General features: G+C 35.8%; 1 protein-coding gene across 2 annotated transcripts in view; it reads left to right on the top strand.

Moving 5' to 3' along the window:
- LOC136981107 (DNA replication complex GINS protein PSF1-like) overlaps window positions 1–14893 on the top strand; it is a 61030-nt gene that overhangs the window by 21675 nt on the left and 24462 nt on the right. For both annotated transcript variants that reach the window (XM_067277380.1, XM_067277379.1), the window contains exon 2: window positions 7161–7225. In XM_067277380.1, coding sequence (XP_067133481.1) covers window positions 7161–7225 — 65 coding nt within the window. The remainder of the gene's footprint in view (window positions 1–7160; window positions 7226–14893) is intronic.

Below are 14893 nucleotides of genomic sequence, written 5' to 3'. Positions count from 1 at the left end.
CGTTTTGTATAGCAAAGGGGTATTCTTGAATCTTCGGCTGGATAAACTTGACAAGCTGCTTCTCAAGGGCAAATGTAGGGGACCCGCATTTCTCTATTACCGGGCGTATTTGGCAATTAGGCTTGTGCGTCTTACCAAAAGCGAAAATTCTAGGCGTTTTTGGAGCCTGTAACACTGAGTTATGCAACCGCAAAATACGAGCCAATGGGGTTAACGAGAATTTCTTGACTCTTTGTTGCAGCGATTCCATGTATTTGTCGGGAGCATGTTGACATTCGGTGGTTCTGATGTAATCAAGTAATTTATGGTTGTAGGAATCACGCTTAATAAGGACCACACCTTTAGACTTATCCGCTTTAATAAGTACTACATCATTCATTTGTAGCCATTGCCTTGACCTTTCAATGCAGTTGTGGAATCGTCTTGCTTCCAAGTTAGAATTTCTTTCATTTGCGGATCTAAACCTTGTTTTCCATCTGATGTAATCTTGTCTGGTAGGATTCATGTCCTTAATAATTAATTCAATATTTGGAATAACTTTCTCTGGCCTCGGTACAGTAGCAGGAGCAAACAGTGGGCCATACTTCAGAGCTTCAAAAAGACACTTCGGAGGAGTAATATTATCCCAAGGCGTTATAAATGTGTTTTTTATCAAGCGAGGTTTGATGTTCTGCCCACGTAATAACCATTTAAGTTTTTTGACATAGCCACATTTTAAGTTTCTTTCGACGGAATACGTTAAGTTGACCACCCTGCTGTTGACATCCTTTAGAAGCAACGGGTCTTGCTCGTAAATGCGATCCTCCAACTGAATAAGCTCACGCAATAAGGCATAATACCGTCTTCTAGAAGACCTGATGGCTTTGTTAAGGCAAAGATATTTTAGTTTTGGTAACAAAGACTCACATCCTACGAGGAGACGTATCCGATGAATGGAATTTGGGAAAACATCATTTAAACGGCATTGCGACAGGAATTCAAATTTTCCGAGGCCAGAGAAAGTTATTCCAAATATTGAATTAATTATTAAGGACATGAATCCTACCAGACAAGATTACATCAGATGGAAAACAAGGTTTAGATCCGCAAATGAAAGAAATTCTAACTTGGAAGCAAGACGATTCCACAACTGCATTGAAAGGTCAAGGCAATGGCTACAAATGAATGATGTAGTACTTATTAAAGCGGATAAGTCTAAAGGTGTGGTCCTTATTAAGCGTGATTCCTACAACCATAAATTACTTGATTACATCAGAACCACCGAATGTCAACATGCTCCCGACAAATACATGGAATCGCTGCAACAAAGAGTCAAGAAATTCTCGTTAACCCCATTGGCTCGTATTTTGCGGTTGCATAACTCAGTGTTACAGGCTCCAAAAACGCCTAGAATTTTCGCTTTTGGTAAGACGCACAAGCCTAATTGCCAAATACGCCCGGTAATAGAGAAATGCGGGTCCCCTACATTTGCCCTTGAGAAGCAGCTTGTCAAGTTTATCCAGCCGAAGATTCAAGAATACCCCTTTGCTATACAAAACGCAGTACAACTAGTTGAAAAGCTCAACAGCATTACACTCAAGAATAACGAATATATGACAGTGATGGATTTTAAGTCCTTGTTTCCATCTATAAGACTACCACCGTGTTTTTGTGAACTGAGGGACTTTCTTTTTGCTAATATAGATAATGCAGCGAAATACCATACCAGCATTTTGGAACTTGCAGATTTAATATGTTACACGTCGTTTTTCGAATTTGAAGATGATACATATTTGCAAGAAAGAGGGGTGCCTATGGGGAGCCCTATGTCCTCTATTTTATGTGAACTTGTATTACGGCGTTTGGAAAGCAAGGTCATACCCATCTTTCAACATCAGATTGTTTTATATACAAGATATGTAGATGATGTTTTCATCCTTTGGAAAAATGATTGTAGCGCTCCGCATTTCCTGCACGAAATCAACAAAAACCCATATGGTTTGACCTTAGCGCTAGACCAAGAGAGTGCTTTTAACGTAAATTTCCTTGATCTTTCAATCACATGCAAGGAGGGTCAAATATGGACTGACATTTATAGAAAACCCACCTATCAGCCCATTATTATTATACCAAAAAATTCTGTCGATCCGATTAATTTTAAATACGCAGCGTTCCATGCCTGGATCAAGCGTGCTTACACGCATTGCACCAGTGTTATTGACACCTATAAGGAACTAAGTTACATTCGTGCTACAGCATTACAACATGGGTATCGGAGTAAGGAGATTGATGGACTTATCGACAGGTTTCAGAGGACAAAAAATCGGCAGCTTCCTCCTATGAATCAAGGGAGAAAAGTGATTCTCAATTATTTTCCTTTCTTACACACGATGATTAAGAAAGTGGCCAAAAATAACAACTTAAGATTGTTGTATCGACGTAATCCTACAATATATCGATTATTAAGAAATGACAAGAAAAAAGAAAACCATAGTTATAAAACAGGGGTATATTCTATACCTTTAAAGGATCGTCGGTTTAATTCGGATCTGGTATACGTTGGCGCAACCATGAGGCATTTAAAACAGAGGCTTAAGGAGCATAGATACTCCATTAATAAAAGCTTGGATACTACTGTGCTAGCAGCTTTCGCTAAACATCAAGATGTTGACATTTATTGGGATAAAGCGTCTATCATTAAGGCCACGACCAACAAACAAATGCTGAAATATTTAGAAAAACTAGAAATCTACAAAGCCCATGTTAACACCGGTTGTATTAACCATAGAGACGCTGATGCTTTGTCCACGGCTTGGAGATCGTTTTACCGCAGTACATAACGTTTTTTCTTGTAATAGACAAGTTTTTGCGGCAATATTTTGTTATTTGTTTTATTTTTTATTTTTATTCTCACTGCGATATATTGCGCATGCGCAATTTGTTAATTTCTTATTCAGAACGGCATTTTTACTTTGGAATTAATTTGAATTTTAAATATTTGCTTGAGTTCTTTTTCTGCATTCTTTTGTTTTTAAGTTCGTTTTAACTGATGAAGGCTGTTTAAAACAGTCGAAAACGTTTTTATTAAATATTTTTTTGCTGGAATTATCAAGGTTTTTTGTTTTTAACAGAGATCCATCATTGTAGGTCTGGTCAAACCTGTCAAAGGTGTGATCTAAAGGCACTTTTACTATAGTACCCTCAATGCGAGGGGTGTCCAACTTTTTTGTTTCTCTGGGCCACATTGGAAGAAGTCATGGAGTTTTGGGCCACAAGTATATATAATATACTTGTGGCCCAATCCTTAAATATACAAGTACAGTAGAACCTCTATTATCCGGACTAATTGGGAATGAAGGTAGTCTGGATAAGGAAAAATCCGGATAATCGAAAAAAATAATAATTGACAGTGCATATAGTATGAATAATTTTTATTTGTCTAGATTTACATATAGCTTCAATATTAAATTAATTTTTATTAAGAAATTCAATTAACGATTTTTGTTTAAAGCTAGCTGTTCTTTTTGAAGCTGCTAAATCGCAAATACTTTTAAGACATATAAGTTGTCCTGAGTTACACTTTTCTTAGCTCTCAAACCACTTCATGGTGACATCTAAGCACTGAAAAGCTTCAGAATGTGTAGGACCAATATCTCTTACTTCGCAAATCTCTTCGTCTTCTCGATCTTGTTCATCTGAGGCAGATATTTTTTTAATTATTTCCTCATCATTCAAAATTTGGAATCTTGGATCGTTTGCATCGCAATTTAACCACTCGGTTACATCTTCTTCATCACATTCACCACATATTGAAATTTGTGCTATTGCTTCTGCTATGTCTCCTATACCACTTTCTACTGTTACTGGAATTTACTAGTGGTCTTTTCAAAATTTTGTTCTATGCATTCCATCACGTACGTACATAAACAGTGTCGCAATTCGCCAAGTGCAAATCAGCAAATTCATACAATTTTTGTTTATTTTGAACAATCCGGATAATCGAAAATCCAGATGCTAGAGGTCCGGATAATCGAGGTTCTACTGTATATTTAAGGATTAACATGTCTAGATTATAGTAATAAGTATTAAAACTTTATCACAAAAATGGATAATTTAAAAAATTATTTTTACAGACACTTTCAATTTTTACTTAGAAATACAGTAGAGCATCATTTATCTGAAAGCTTTCCAGTCGGACTGTGTTGTGCTGAATCGAGCGTTTCTGATACTAGATTAACTTCTAAAGTATAATTTTTTTGTTTTTATATTTTTCAATATATTTATTTTGTTTGTACAAAATAAAGAAATAATTTTTAACGATACAATAGCCATGATTATTATTATAAAAATTTTTGTTAGGCTTAAAATCGACGAAAATTCAACACGAAGTGACACGCAACGGAGAAAAATTTCAACATCAAGGTTAATATATTTTTTCGTACATAATCAGTTATCCGAACAACCCCAGTCCCCGATTGATTCGGATAAATGATGCTCTACTGTAGATAAATTCATTTATTATAAAGGAGACGAACAAAAATTTATTTGAAAAACACAAATATTTGTTTTTATTTGGGTCTCTAATTAATAAAAAATGATGTAACACCATTTTGAAGTGCATTTTTATTCAACTAATATATTTATAAATAATTTGTAGCCAAAAAGTAGCCAATGTGCCAAATGATATTTTTTACACCAAACTAAAAAAACGAGTAGCCAAATCTTGCAACGCTGGAAGGAATACTAAATAAAGCTGGAGTTGGGACTCAAAGGATTATAGACCCAAATGCAGGGAAAGAAGAGAAAGGACAAACGATAAAGAAGTGAGAAAGGTTGGAAAATTAAGGGTCAATATTTTCATAACAAGGTCTATTTAACCTTTCTAACTAGTTTTTATCTTTTGGCTTTTGTTTTCGTTCCTGAATTTGAGTCTATAATCCTTTGAATCACAACTCCAGCTTTATTTAGTATTCCTTTCCACTCAAAAATAAAATATGTATATTTGTGGTTTTGTTAAACTTCTTTTTTGAGTTTATGCCATTGAAATAAATAAATAAAAACTTTGTCAGTTTTGTTTAAACGTTTATTGGACTGCATGTGGGCAGCGGGTTGGACACCCCTGCTCAAGGCAAAAAGAGTCAGAAATGAAAAAACAGTAATTTTTCAATATGTCAAAGTACAAGAAGATTAATAAAAGTAATGTACACATCATGCCAACATTTAACTATATAATGTTATTACACTTGCGTGTTGTGGCGTTACCAACAGTGGCTAGTCATCGTTTTAACACCACAACATGCAAGTGTAATTACGTTATATAAAAAGCTTGTAGGCATGCTGAAAGATTTCCTGATACTCAATAATATACTTTAGCTTTGAAAATTACTGTTTTAGAGAATATATGTGATTTCTGTGAGAGAGAAAATTTTATCTATTAAATGTAGTAACGATATTTTATTTTATTTTTACTTTACTTTAACATCTCTAATTCTTTTAGTTTAAAAGTATTACATTTTTTGATTATGTACTGTATTTCGTCAATTCTGAGATGCACTTTTTTACTTATTTCTACTTGTATGAAACTAAGATGCATCTTAGAATTGGCGATGTCCAAAAATAACAATCCAAATTCATTGTAAACAGACCTCATGGTGCATTTGTTTTACACCTTAATATACATTTTTGTCTATACATTGTCAATAGTCACATTAGTTCAAATGAGCGATTAATATAGATTAATGTAAGTTTCTTTTTGGTCTTCAATTTGAAAAAATTGTAGACCTATAAATTCCCACTGTTGTTAATCAGTCTGTCTATTTTTCCTTAATCTCAAGAATGGATAGATAAATGAAAGATTAGACCACATATGGAAACTTTAGAGGCAGGATGCCTTGATTTTCTATATATGAACTTCCAATTCAAACCGGAAGTCACGTTATTTCAATTCAGAAATTTTATCTAGAAAGGTGTTAGATAGATAACTGGCACAACTCTATTGTTAAAGAAAAGTATGATTTTACAGAGGCAAGCCACTACTAATTTGAGGTGGAGTGCATATACAGTTGAGTCCGCATAAGTCAACATAGGTATAATTCGACACAGTTGGTTAAGTAGTCAGTTTTCTGAGGTCCTTGCCAACTTACATAGGCATTAATGTTAAAAATCTCCAGTTTACTCGACACCGTTTAACTCATCACCACTGGATAAGTCAATATACTTTTGCCGTCCCACACTCATTTAGACATCCAATAAGTCAACTCCCCTCTTGAAAAAAATGAGTTCACACCATACTGTGCTGTGTAAACTCATTTTTTTCAGGAAGGGAGTCGATTTATTTATTAATAATCATGCATATTGATAAAAATGCCTTTAACATTTTATGTATTTTTATATATAAAATAATAACAGATAAACAAAAAGAAAATATACAATTTATATCAATGTCACAGCCGTATCCAATTTTGCATTTTCTCGCGTCAAGAATTATTTGTAGCATGTGTTTCGCATTTCTGTTAGAAATGAGTATCCAAAAGCTAATAACGCTTACACTGAAGGAAAAATACGAACTTGTTTCTGAATTTGAATGTAAGAAAACTTTGCAAGCCGAATTTGCAAAACAAAGAAAACCTTCCAAAAACAACATTGGTGGGAATTCTCAAGAAAAAAGAGGAAATTAAGAAACTTTTTCTTGGATTATCCTTGTGCTGTCTCAAATGCCAGAGAAAGTCACCATACAAAAATGTTGAAGATTCTCTCGTACATTGGTTAAGCAAATTCATTCATCAAATCTTCCTGTTTTGGGACTGATACCAAAACAAAAGGCGATGGAACTTGCTGGGGTATTTGGAGTAGAAACCAACTTTAGTGCCAGTGATGGATGGTTCAGAGACATACAGTACATTGCACTGTTATAATGTTGGATCTTGGTTGTCTTTAAGACTAGTAAAGTTTATGAACTATTTATTATAAACTATTAAATACATTACAAGTGGCATACACATGGTAAGTTGTGTGACAGACAACTGACGACCGATGCTCTCGTTGGCCACTGGTGTCACCACCAGTACATATCGTAACATTTAACTCTTAATTAATTTATTTAAATTTTCTGTTTTATAGGAAAAAAACTCGTACAGTTTTTTTTTTTTTTTACTTTTTTTTAATAATAAAATTATTTTCAGGAGGATGTAATGCAACAAGTGATGGAAGAAATGAAAGCACTCTTTGAGGAAAACCAAAAGGATGTGTAAGTTTCTAATAGTAAAAATTCAAATAATAATTTTAAAAAATTTTTTTTATAATTTACTATAATGAATTAAGATATTGAAATATAAATTTTTGATATTTCAATGTGTTAATTTTGTATTTGAAAAATTGAATAATTATGCATAAACTTTATCTTTAATTTATAATTCCTGTTGACTATTTTTTTCAAGTATTTACAAGGCTTTTAATAGTGATTCCTAGGTTCCTTAAAATCCCTTGATTTCCAGTTGCTTTTTAAAAGTTCTATTTTTTTTGAAATTTTGGTCTCTGAGTTCTTTTTCTTTTATATAAAAATTTAATCAGTTTCTGGGTTCTTGATGAAATAAACACAGAATTTAACAGGTAAAACAAACCTTATGTCTTTGAAGTATAAAAACTTATTAATTGATAATCACAAAAATGAATTAAGGAAAATTTAAGAAAACTTTGTACATATAAAACACAAGAAATTATGTGTGTATCTATAAACATCTCAAAGCCCAATGTTTTTAATAACAATCCAAACGATCACCTTAATGAAGAGATGGCATCTAATGCCTACCTCTAGCACCAAATTACTTAGTATTTAATAATTAACATAAACGGTAAAGTAGCCTGATTCATTACAGTGATTGTTTGGCTTATTATTAACAAGAAATTATTTTTTTATAGTTAAATTCTTGCTTATAATTTTTAAATTTTTATTACTCAAAACAAAAAAACTGACTATACAATGTTTTGATTTTGTTTCATGTAGAATTTATACTTCAGTTGCTGAAATAATTTCTTTTAAATACCTTAATTTGTTGTCAAAATATTCTCAAAGTATACTGGAATGCAAAACAATTATATAATAAAACATACCTTTTGATTTCCAGCAGTATTTTAATATAATAAAAATGTTTTTGACCTATTTGTGGGTCTTCTTCAGTTAGGACTAACGATTAGAATATATAAAATGTAAACTTTGATACTTATAGTCTATTTGTTATTTTTTGTATTTATTTATTTGTTTATATTTTGTTTATTTTAAAAATTAAACTTTAATTACCGTATATTTGCACAGATAAGACAACCTTCAGATGAGATGTGGTATAAATTTTTGTCAAAGTTTTATAGTTTTAGCATATATCTGCCTATAAGATGATCCCCAAACTATGAATTTAGTTTAGATCAGTGATTATCATCTGGATAATAACACTGTATAGCGTATACAAAATTATGTCCTATTCGTAATTTTTTGAAATAACTTCAAATTTTATTTTCTTGCATCTGGTAACACTGCCTTGTGATTTTTGCAAACATTCACACTGATTCAAACATTCGGGTAATGACATTGATTACTCACAAAAACGTCATATGGGCTATTCTGTTTTGTGGATATACCCCAATCTTCACCCATGATTACCGGTATATATAAAGTCCAATACAGCCTCTTCAACCTTAAAATTCCCGGTACACAAGACGACAGTTACCAAATAAACTAACGTTTTCGATCCTCCACCGAGGTCTTCGTCAGGTTCGTTTTGATCATGGAATGCGAAAAGAATCAAACGCTTTCAAAATTCAAAAAGATCGAACATCTCCAGCGTGCAGTAATGATGAATGATACAACGTAAATTTAATAGACAGGAGTCTACCATAATAACGGTGCAATTTACCCAAACAGGAATAAAACACGACTACCAATGCGGATGCACCTCAGAGATATATCGCCACGCGTACGATAATACGTTACTTTCCTTGAAATTAATACATTTCCCCGATTTGGTAGCCCTGTAAATCTCAAGGGTCTCCAAAGCCCTGATGTGGTCCGTTTTAAACGACTTCTTAATGAGTCTGGTGTTATCGAAGTCTGCTCTTGTATCGGGGTCCGTGGCGTACGTCGACAGGGCGGTGGTGTGTCTTTTTTTGGCCACGTCATATCTATGCTCAGAAACCCTCTTTCGAACGGATCTCTTGGTAGATCCAATGTATACCAGGTCCCTTTGGAACCTGTGATCTCTTATTGGGATACTATACACCCCTGGTGCCCTTAACATATCTGGTTTGTCTTTAGCGTTTCTGAGAAGCGAGTAGATAGATCGCGTCCTCGAGTACGCCAACTTGGTGCCCTTCCTTAGTGCTATCTCCTTGTACAAGGAATGCAGACGTTTGTTGTATTGTACAACAGTGCGTTGGTGTTGGTTGGGTTCAAATTAGACTCACTCCGCACCGCGGAGGCGTGTTGCGCTGTATTTGTATCAAGGAAATTACGAGCTAAACTACGGATAAGGTTACTTCTGTATCCATGACTAGCAGCAATGTCTTCAATGTGTTTAAGCTCTGTGATCATATCTTCTCTTTTAGCATTATGGGTGAATGCCCTACTTACTAATGCCCTGAATGCCGCAATCTTGTATGGATATGGATCTTCAGACCCAGCGGGTATGTACATAGGTAGGTAGCCGGGTTTGAAGTACACCCGCGTCTCAATATTGTTCATATTGAGTTGAATGGTGACGTCTAAAAAGTGCACTCTGGTGTCTGATAGTTGATCAAGCTTGAGCGTTAGGCCATACGGGTTGTCATTTACGCTGTGCAAAAAATCATTAACCTTCGGCTCGCTCTTCCATATGATAATAACGTCATCCACGTATCTACGGTACAAAATAATATCAGGTGTGAACCTGGAAACGACTTCTCTCTCTAACTGCTGTAAAATAGGGATTCACATAGGGAGCCCAATTTCGGGCGACCTATGCGAATTAGTTTTACGGCAGTTAGAGAGAGAAGTCGTTTCCAGGTTCACGCCTGATATTATTTTGTACCGTAGATACGTGGATGACGTTATTATCATATGGAAGAGCGAGCCGAAGGTTAATGATTTTTTGCACAGCGTAAATGACAACCCGTATGGCCTAACGCTCAAGCTTGATCAACTATCAGACACCAGAGTGCACTTTTTAGACGTCACCATTCAACTCAATATGAACAATATTGAGACGCGGGTGTACTACAAACCCGGCTACCTACCTATGTACATACCCGCTGGGTCTGAAGATCCATATCCATACAAGATTGCGGCATTCAGGGCATTAGTAAGTAGGGCATTCACCCATAATTCTAAAAGAGAAGATATGATCACAGAGCTTAAACACATTGAAGACATTGCCGCTAGTCATGGATACAGAAGTAACCTTATCCGTAGTTTAGCTCGTAATTTCCTTGATACAAATACAGCGCAACACGCCTCCGCGGTGCGGAGTGAGTCTAATTTGAACCCAACCAACACCAACGCACTGTTGTACAATACAACAAACGTCTGCATTCCTTGTACAAGGAGATAGCACTAAGGAAGGGCACCAAGTTGGCGTACTCGAGGACGCGATCTATCTACTCGCTTCTCAGAAACGCTAAAGACAAACCAGATATGTTAAGGGCACCAGGGGTGTATAGTATCCCAATAAGAGATCACAGGTTCCAAAGGGACCTGGTATACATTGGATCTACCAAGAGATCCGTTCGAAAGAGGGTTTCTGAGCATAGATATGACGTGGCCAAAAAAAGACACACCACCGCCCTGTCGACGTACGCCACGGACCCCGATACAAGAGCAGACTTCGATAACACCAGACTCATTAAGAAGTCGTTTAAAACGGACCACATCAGGGCTTTGGAGACCCTTGAGATTTACAGGGCTACCAAATCGGGGAAATGTATTAATTTCAAGGAAAGTAACGTATTATCGTACGCGTGGCGATATATCTCTGAGGTGCATCCGCATTGGTAGTCGTGTTTTATTCCTGTTTGGGTAAATTGCACCGTTATTATGGTAGACTCCTGTCTATTAAATTTACGTTGTATCATTCATCATTACTGCACGCTGGAGATGTTCGATCTTTTTGAATTTTGAAAGCGTTTGATTCTTTTCGCATTCCATGATCAAAACGAACCTGACGAAGACCTCGATGGAGGATCGAAAACGTTAGTTTATTTGGTAACTGTCGTCTTGTGTACCGGGAATTTTAAGGTTGAAGAGGCTGTATTGGATATACCTCACTCACTACTAGTAAATAATTATGGTTTGTCTGTTTCTTTTTCAGTAGCTCAATAAACATAACTTTTAATATTTATGAAAAGGTGTGGATTGTCCCCAGGGTCAGAGGCATGGTTTAATGCCTAAAAACAGATGATGATTGAAACAATAGAGCAAGCATGGAGTAAAAGAAAAAACATCTGGCAACACCACAAAGCACAAGCTTTGAGATCTGGCAACACTGAAACACGTTTCGAAAAGGAGTACGTGTGAGCGACGAAAATAAATAGGCGGGAAAAGAAAATCATGGAACCAATGAAAAGAAGGAAATACGAAGCAAGCTTCAAGTTAAAAGTCATAAAACAGGCTAAAGAATTAAACAACTATGCTGCATCAAGGGCTTTCAATATAACAGAGAAGATGGTAAGAAATTGGAGAAAGAATGAAGATGCTATTAAAAAAATGCCAATGAAAAAATGTTCTATGAGGAGAGGACTAGTTTGATGGCCAGATTTAGAAAATAACGTTGCAGAATGGGTACAAGAACAGAGGCAAAATTGTTATGTTGTTACAAGAAACATGATTAGGGCTTATGCATTGAAGTGGACAGGCCAATTCAGAACAATGCAAATAATTTAAAGCAACAGTAGGTTGGTGCAATCATTTCATGAACAGAAAAAATCTGGTAATACAACAGAAAACAAAAATTGCATAGAAATTACCACAAGATCTTGACCCATAAAGTCACGAGTTTTCACAAGTTTGTTATTGGTATGAGGCAAAAATACAACTTTCCATTATCTAATATTAGAAATATGGATGAAACACCGATGAACTTCAACATGATAAACAATAGAACTGTGGAAACAAAAGGTGTAAAACAGGCCTGGCCAACCAAAATTGTTTTGTGGGCTACTTTGATCACTCATAACATTATGGTGGGCCACAATTTAGGCAAAAATGCTTTTAATAAAGTAAAACAAATACAAAATGAATAAGATTTTATTGTTATACTAAGAGTTTGTACTCGTACTTGTGCATTATAACAATGACACATGCAAATTTTCATTTATTTAATTGTTCTGGTATACATATAATGGGAAACAAGCGTTTTAATAGATACATAATATCGCTTAGCGGGCCACACAATTTAACGTGATGGGCCGCATGCGCCCACAGGCCACTGGTTGGCCAAGCCTAGCGTAAAAACTGTTCAAGTCAGAAGTACAGGCTCTTAGATATGGGTTCTTGTGCATGGTGAGGGGACCTCCCAGAGACGGTTTAGTAACTCCTCTTTACCATCCCCGAGATATGAACGTCCACCCACGTGTTTGCCATGCATGGTGTCCTGTATGCTGGAAAGGGGAATCCTGGTAGTTGAGCGGCAACATAATGTCTCCGACACACTGCTTTGGCCCCTGCTTCGGATAAACGGGAAGCTAGAATCAGGCTTCATTTGAGTCAATTGGCTGGTTATTGAGTCATTCTTGACCTTGGTTTGGAGTCAACTGATCGATACAGACTGGGCAAACATGTCCCTGCTTGACAGTTTTGTCATGTCAGACAATGTGTGCTCTTCTCAACTGTATTGTGAGGGTATAGCTCCTGGGAAATCCTGTTGTGACGGTCTATGGGAGATTTCCATGTGACAGCATCCCCATGGTTGGCGGGGTCACTAGGAGCTGAAAATTTATTTTTGAATATGGTTTCTTCAAAACAAAACTGACCAAGTACAAATAAATCACCATCAAACACCATCAAAGGACAGCTGGTGGACTGTTCCAACAGTTGGATGACAGTGGATAAATCAAGCTCCTGATTTTTTCGTAATTTCATCGGGAAATAGGAATTTTTGTGTAGTTTTTTGCGTATATTTCGATAGTATTAGTTAGTGTGATCCTGCTGATACCATTTTTATCCATGTGGACCCAGTATTTTTGGAAAAATGAACTTTTTAAGTGATTAGAAATTCGGAACCGATCTTCCGGATTTTCAGGACTAATCAACCGGAACTGATTGTACAGGGTGTAACCTTGTTGCCACGTGAGTATATCATTCTATTTTGAGGCGAATTGGCCCAGTAGTTTTTGAGAAATTGTACTTTTTACCTACAACTTCGGCGGCCCGCATCGGGCTTTCTATCGGCCATCCAGTCAAATCATCGACGGGATTGGACATAAGACCTGATTTTCCTCCTTCTTTAAAACTTTACAAAGTAATCAGCAGCTACGGTCAATGACCTCTCGTCAACGTATTCGATCAACAACGAACTTTCCAACAGTCGCTATGGAATAAGAATTTAAATTCAGGCATCATCAGTCTTCTCTTCTCAGTGTGAGACTATTATTGTCTGTAAAAAGTCCAATTGACTTGATGACCTCTCGTCAACGTATTCGATCAACAACGAACTTTCACAACTTTCCAACGGTCGCTATGGAATAAGAATTTAAATTCAGGCATCATCAATCTTCTCTTCTCAGTGTGAGACTATTATTGTCTGTAAAAAGTCCAATTGACTTGATTTTGTTGTTTGCTTGTTACGCGATTTCTATTTTCAGATACTTTAAGTTACTTTTAAGTAGATTAATTAGTTATTACCTATCTCCTTCCCTCTGCACTGTTAAGTGATAACCTGACAGTGCAGAGTTGCTGGTACAATAGCTACCTCTGTCCAAAACTTCCCTTCAGATTTGGGTATTAGGTACTCACAAGGGCAATAATTCAATTTGTATATCATTTGACTGTACTATGGAGAAAGACAAAGGCCCCCTTATGGAAGACTTTTTGGAAGAATCTTCTGAAATATTAAAAGAAACGAGAAAGTACATAGATGCTAACTCAGACGGACGGTTATCAACAAAAGCACACCGGAAATTCATTCTAGAACAGATGAATAGGTTGATACGATTAGCTGAAACGACATTCGTAGAAACACCAAAAAATGAAGAAATCAAAGAGAAATTAAATGAGCTGATGAATAAAGAAGACTTTAAGAAAGCAATAGGGGAACTTGAACATAAGACCGTAGAGGCTATAAATAATATGAAGATAGAGATGAATGGAGTGAAGCAGACGGCAAGTAAATTTAACATATCTGAAAATAATGAAACATTTAAACAGGAAATCGCTGAGATAATCAAAGAAAATAATGAAAACCTAACATCAACTGTTTCTGCCATTAAAAATAGACTAGAAAGATTTGAGGAGACGCTGAATGTGACATCATCTTCTGTGCCACTTTACAGCTCAATTGTCAAAATGGGAGCAACTAAAACACATCGAACCTCCATGCAACCACACATCTCAAGGGAAGTCCTACTGGTCTATAGTAAGAACAAAGAAAATGGCAATAGCGATAAAGTTAAATCGTTACTTCAAGAAAGGATTAAACCATCAGAATTGAACATAAAGGTAGAGAGACTTCGCAAGATCGGAGGGGGAGGTGTGGTGATCGAAATGAGTGGACATGGGAATGCTAAAATCTTAGAAAACTGCATTGAAGAAAAAATTAAAGAACTTACTGCACACACTCCTAAAAAAAGGTGGCCCCATCTTGTCTTACATTCAGTACATAAAGATATCTCTAAAGATGATTTACCAAACGAGATATACACACAAAATCAGCAGATCCAAGAGAAATATACTCAGGAT

This window comes from Centruroides vittatus, unplaced genomic scaffold, assembly GCF_030686945.1.
Source record: "Centruroides vittatus isolate TY-2023 unplaced genomic scaffold, ASM3068694v2 contig_743, whole genome shotgun sequence".
In the NCBI taxonomy this organism is placed as follows: Eukaryota; Metazoa; Arthropoda; class Arachnida; order Scorpiones; family Buthidae; genus Centruroides; species Centruroides vittatus.
This window is presented reverse-complemented; position numbering and strand designations above follow the sequence as displayed.